The 5,604-nt window shown below is 38.4% G+C and overlaps 1 protein-coding gene across 1 annotated transcript in view; it reads left to right on the plus strand.

Moving 5' to 3' along the window:
- slit3 (slit homolog 3 (Drosophila)) overlaps positions 1–5,604 on the plus strand; it is a gene marked incomplete in the record, with an annotated part of 239,854 nt that overhangs the window by 179,440 nt on the left and 54,810 nt on the right. The window contains 3 exon segments of the mRNA XM_035669718.1: positions 523–594; positions 1,906–1,977; positions 4,712–4,855. Coding sequence (XP_035525611.1) covers positions 523–594; positions 1,906–1,977; positions 4,712–4,855 — 288 coding nt within the window.

Genomic DNA, 5,604 nt, shown 5'->3' on the forward strand with positions numbered 1-5,604 from the left:
ACACACACACACACTCTTACACAGTTCATCTCTTTTTGTCTTTTTCACACACACCCACAGTCATAAAGCTCACTGGTGAAAAATGACCTTATCATGCAAATGCCTTAAAATGCCACACTTGCAGACGTGTGCAAGGTTGTAAGGTTATCCACCCACCTACCCACCCACACACACACACAGAAGTGTTAAATTATATATCTTACAGCGGTGGAGGTGAATGACATGAACTGCACTTAACATGCCATTGCTTCTAGTTTCTCTGTCTCACTCTGTCCATCTCTTTCTTTCTTTCTCTCTCTTTTTCGCTCTCTCTCTCTCTCTCCCTCTCTCTCTCCCTCATTTACTTACACATTCAGGCCTTCATACTTTTTTTCTTACTTCTGTCCCCTTGCCTTGACCTCTGCTGATGTATTCTCTCATGGTCATTTGTCAGACAGTTCTAGGACATTCACATAGCATGAACCCCATTACTGTGTATTACAGTAATGCACTTATCTCCTCTCTCTCCCTCTCACCCCCCAGTGATTTGAGTAAGAACCAGATTTCTGACATTGCCGCAGATGCCTTCAGTGGCCTTCGTTCACTCACCTCACTGTAAGTATGACACACGTACATGCAAACACACACACAGGTATGGGCACACACAAATATCCAGACAGGAAAGTAATTGCATTTCCATACATTTAGCAAATAAAATGGTGTTGCTATTGATGTTGACATCTGGATCACTATGCCGCGGTGTGTGCATACAGGCTGTATGCGTGTCTTTGTATTTACTTGTATGTGTGTGTAATTGTACGTGTGTGTAATCACTGAGGGTGAATGTGATAAGAACATGAAGGACAGTTTAATTTGAATCAATCTGGAGCATGAAAATGAGACAGACAGACAGACAGACAGACAGACAAGAAGAGGCAGACAAGGTGAACTCTGCTGGGTGTTAAAACTCAGCACACACATGCTCACTCACACAGACACACACATACAAGTCAACACACAGCCAAGTCAGTTGAACAGTAATGTCACTGAGAGGCACGACTTCTGAGGCTAGCTGAGGCGTGATATAGCAAAATATAAAATTGCTCAAGTGAATTAAATGGTTGCAACTGCAACTGGAAGCACATCTCAAACATTATTTTTAGATTTTGACAATCAAATGAGATAAATGGTCCAACAGTGTGCTTAGTGAGAAGAGCTGAAATGACTTCTGCACATGTTTTTTGTAATCTGGCAAAAAGGTTGTAAATAACATTGCACTGGAAACAGACAACTTTGTCTCTTTGATTGTAACACTCCTTCAGTTCTTGTCCCCAAAATATTTTTTCCAACTCGGTGAGCATGATGGCTTTTTCATTCCATGCAGATATATTTAGGGGAGCTGAATATTAGTGGAATTTTATGGAAGATGAGTTGGTCAAGGTCAACAGTAAAAACAAATGAAATCTTGTTGTACAGTATAATTTCTGGTGGTTTAATATTGCTGACCAGTGAAAACAAAGAATGCATTGTCACAAAGCATAAACATATTCTTACACATTGGAGCTACATGGTTATCACAGGACATCGACCAAACCATTATTTATTTACAGGCTGTTTTCAACTGAGACCGCTTCATATGAAAAAATATTTTACATAGGCATCAAACTTTGATATCTTATTACTTTATGTCATTTATATATACCCGTATATTGCAAACTGTTGAACTATAATATTCAGTAGTCCTACGGGTGAGATATGAATATGAAACCATAATATTGTAAAACAGCATTAAATGTCACAACTTGTGGATGCACAGTATTTAATTATGTTTTTTCAGCCGGCTTTTGACCACATAAGTCTAGACGTGTAAGGACAGCCATGTAAACACTGAAACCTAAATTATGTTGTTTTGTCTGTCCTGTGCAGGGTGTTGTACGGCAACAAGATCACGGAGCTGCCCAAGGGATTGTTTGATGGACTGGTTTCCCTGCAGCTACTGTAAGTACTGTCTGCCTAGTCTGTTGTTATGTGTGTATCTGTGTGTATGTGTGCCCCACCCCAGAAAATTATGAAATATGTTATTCAGTAAACAAAAGAATATCACACCAAAACGCTGGATGAACTTCCCACTCAGTTGTTGTGAATTTGTAACAGTATGGTCCAAAATTCTGTTTAGCTATAGCTTCTTCTAAAAAATGCTCTAGAACAAGTGGCAATGAATATGTGAAATGTAAAATACAGAAGAGCCTACATGCTAAAAGGCTCTTATTGAAGGTGATTTATCAGCAAGCTATGTGGCACAATTTACAGTATGGAACCAAAGTTTTGTATGAAAAAAAAAACAAATCAGTACCTGGAGGTCTTCATAGGCCAATGTTTGAGCAAAAACTGGAATGGAAAAGTACTAGCATTATCATGTTAGGTCAGAAGTTAATTAGTATCCTTGGGCTGTTCTTTTGTTTAGTGTTGTACTTTATTTTACCCTATTAGGATGATTTGGTGACTTGGCATCAGAAAGTCATATCTACAGTATCATGATCACGACAACTTATTGCTTAAATATATGGTATGGAGGTAATTTTATTAGGAAGAGCAAATCTTGGTAATCATCACACAGTGGCAGCTATAGTAGTATCCCCCCTTCATGCATTAACCCTCCATCTGTCGTGCACCGTGTGTGTGTACAGAAAAGCCTTTCTTAAATGATCAACATGAACCAAATTGGTGCATTGTAATAAAAACATTCACTGGAGGAAAACTATTAATTCTGAATAATTCCTCATAGGCACCAGTTCAAACTGCAGCAGTGGTTCAGCATGCAGTAAAAATTCTGACTGCTATAATGGCTTCATTGGTAATGTACAGTATGTGGCATATGGTCCTCACAAATGCTGCAGTCCACTGCAGAAACAGCTAATGTTCTGGGCTTTTCCATCGTAAAGTGAAGTGAAGCAAAGAGAATGGGGATGAGTGAATCTAACCCACAAACACCTTTTACGCGCTTAGGTGGATCATTGGGATGCATGGTGCATAGTCAGACACAGAGAGAATAAGGGGGGGAAGTGGAGGAGGATGGATGGATGGATAGATAAATTAGTGGATGGAGACAGAAAGATGGAAGAAAAGACAGACATAAGCAAAAAGATAGATATGGAGAAATGTATAAATGCAGATACGATTAGAAAAGAGAGTGAATACATTTTCATGTCAACCTATGTATAACATGACATCATTAACATTTAGTATCTCTTGATTGAAGAAGTATTTCCCCCAGACCTTGTCACGATGCTGCCGTCATAAAATGTTAAACCCTGACTGTTTCTGTCTATTTGTGACTACTTCAATCACTGAATAAATAAAGTACTGAATGACTAGTTAATATTCATGTCTTGCCACATCATTGGTCAATCCCAAATAGACACTGCCTGCGGGTGTTGGCGTTCACTCGACAGGCGAAGGGAGGGAATATGTCTTTTAATATTTTGCACCTGTCAGAAGAAAACCTCCCATCGCCAAAAAGTCAGTCAGTTTGTCAGGATTCTGCTGATTAAGATGCTGTATATATTCCATATAGTGTAATAATTATAAATTATATATTAGCTTTCACTGGTGAATCAAGCAGCATGTCAACCTTCCATGACAAAGATGTGTTTATTGCTTTGTATAGCAGCCGGTCTGCTGTTTATGTTGTCTGTGCTGCTTTGTTTTACTGGTGCAGTTTCAAGTAATTAGTTCCCCCTGTGAGCTGCCTAATGAGGCGTGGATATGTCGCAGAGCAGCATGTGTGTGTGTGTATCTGCATGTGTGTGCGTGCGTGTGTATGTAGACGTTGGTTATGCCAGTATAGGCGCTCAATAGGATGACTTGAGATGAGTATGCTGAGCTGCTCTACCAAGCACATAGTTAGTCACCTGCCTGACAAAGAATGAAAGCAGAAAGAGAGTAGAGTATAAGATGGACAAAGAAACAGAGAGTTAAAGAAAAAACAGAGAAACATTGTATGTGTGATAAAAGAGTGAAAAGGTCAAGAATGATGCAGACATGGAGTGAAAAAAGAAAGTATAGGCAAAAATCTGTCAGCTTAGTTATATTAGCTGATGAAGTGCAGGTATGAAAGGACAGACAGATGGAGGAAAGGGTGGAGGTGCAAACCCTTCCTGTCATTTACCTAATCCCTCTATCACATTTCTCATTTCCCTTTCTCTCTCCCCGCCATTTTGGCTGTCAGTCCCTTTCACTTAATTGTATATCTGTGTCACTCTAAGTTAAATTTTCGCCTGTCCCTTCACTGTCTCACTCCATTATTTCCTCCATTCCATCTCCATTCCTCTATTTTGTTCTCTTTCTACTCCCTTTTTCCCCTCACATCTTTCTCTTCCATCAAAACAAGATATTGCACTCACACCCAACAGTGGATATTCCCCTCTTGCTCCAGAAGAGAAAGTGAAAATATATAAAACTGCAATTTTTAGATTTATGTGTCATGGCCAGAAAAAAATATAATCATGACTGTGTGGAGAGGCTATAGGGAGGGAAGGAATAGGGGAAAAAAAAGAGGACGGGGAGAAAAGTAGTGGTTTTGCAGTAGAGATGCGTCTGAGAAATAAATTATATCATTATCTGCGTATGTGTTTATCTTTAGTTTGAGTAGTGCACAGAGATAATAAGGCTAAATAAGTAAAACAAGTACAAATAAATAACAAACACTGAATGGTTCTTCCTTGTGTTTCAGGCTGTTGAATGCCAACAAAATTAACTGTTTGAGAGTCAACACCTTCCAAGATCTGCAGAACCTCAACCTGCTGTCACTGTACGACAACAAACTGCAAACGATCAGCAAAGGACTGTTTGCTCCTCTGCGCTCCATAAAGACTCTGTAAGTATAGTAAGGTTTTGAGCATGGTTTCATGAACCCAGGTGTCTTAAATAAAAGCTGTGACAATTAGTTGATTAATCAATTATTTGATCAACAGAAAATAAATGGCAGTTATTTATATAATATTAAAAGAATATTCATATTCATATCTTTCATTCAAAAATGTGAAATACTTTCTCTTCTAAGCTTTTGAAATGTGACATCTTGTTGTTTTTCTTTGTCATATATGACAGGAAATTGAATATCTTAAGGGTTTGGACTGTTAGTTGGACAAAATATCAACCTTTGGCCTTTCACTATTTTGAAAAATAGGATAATGGAAAATAAATTGTTAGTTGCAGCCCAGGTCCAACATGGTTGCACATGTTTATTTCCAGACAGACAAAGGAAAGAGGCCACACTTCTGACTACATGTTTAGATCGCTTGTTAATTAAGCAGTGTGTACAATACTCCAATATCTTTTTCTGAAAGTTTTTTCCTTGATTCATTTGAAGTATCCGTATGTGGTGCGCTTTATTTTCTCTGGTAATCAGGGCTATTGGTGTTCATGATAACTGTACAGATCTCTTTCCTGTATGTAGGATTTTTGTACCAAACAACAGCAGTTTAGAACAACAAATGTGTATTGGAAATGTTTCAATTTAATTCAAACCAAATGTTTGGTTTGAATTGAATCAGCCAGCAATGAAAAGAAAAGGTTGTTATGAACCTTCCCATGACAAATCTTCTCTCTCTCTTTCTTTCTCTC

This window comes from Morone saxatilis, unplaced genomic scaffold, assembly GCF_004916995.1.
Source record: "Morone saxatilis isolate NCDOM2014 unplaced genomic scaffold, NCSU_SB_2.0 Contig22, whole genome shotgun sequence".
NCBI classification, from domain to species: Eukaryota; Metazoa; Chordata; class Actinopteri; family Moronidae; genus Morone; species Morone saxatilis.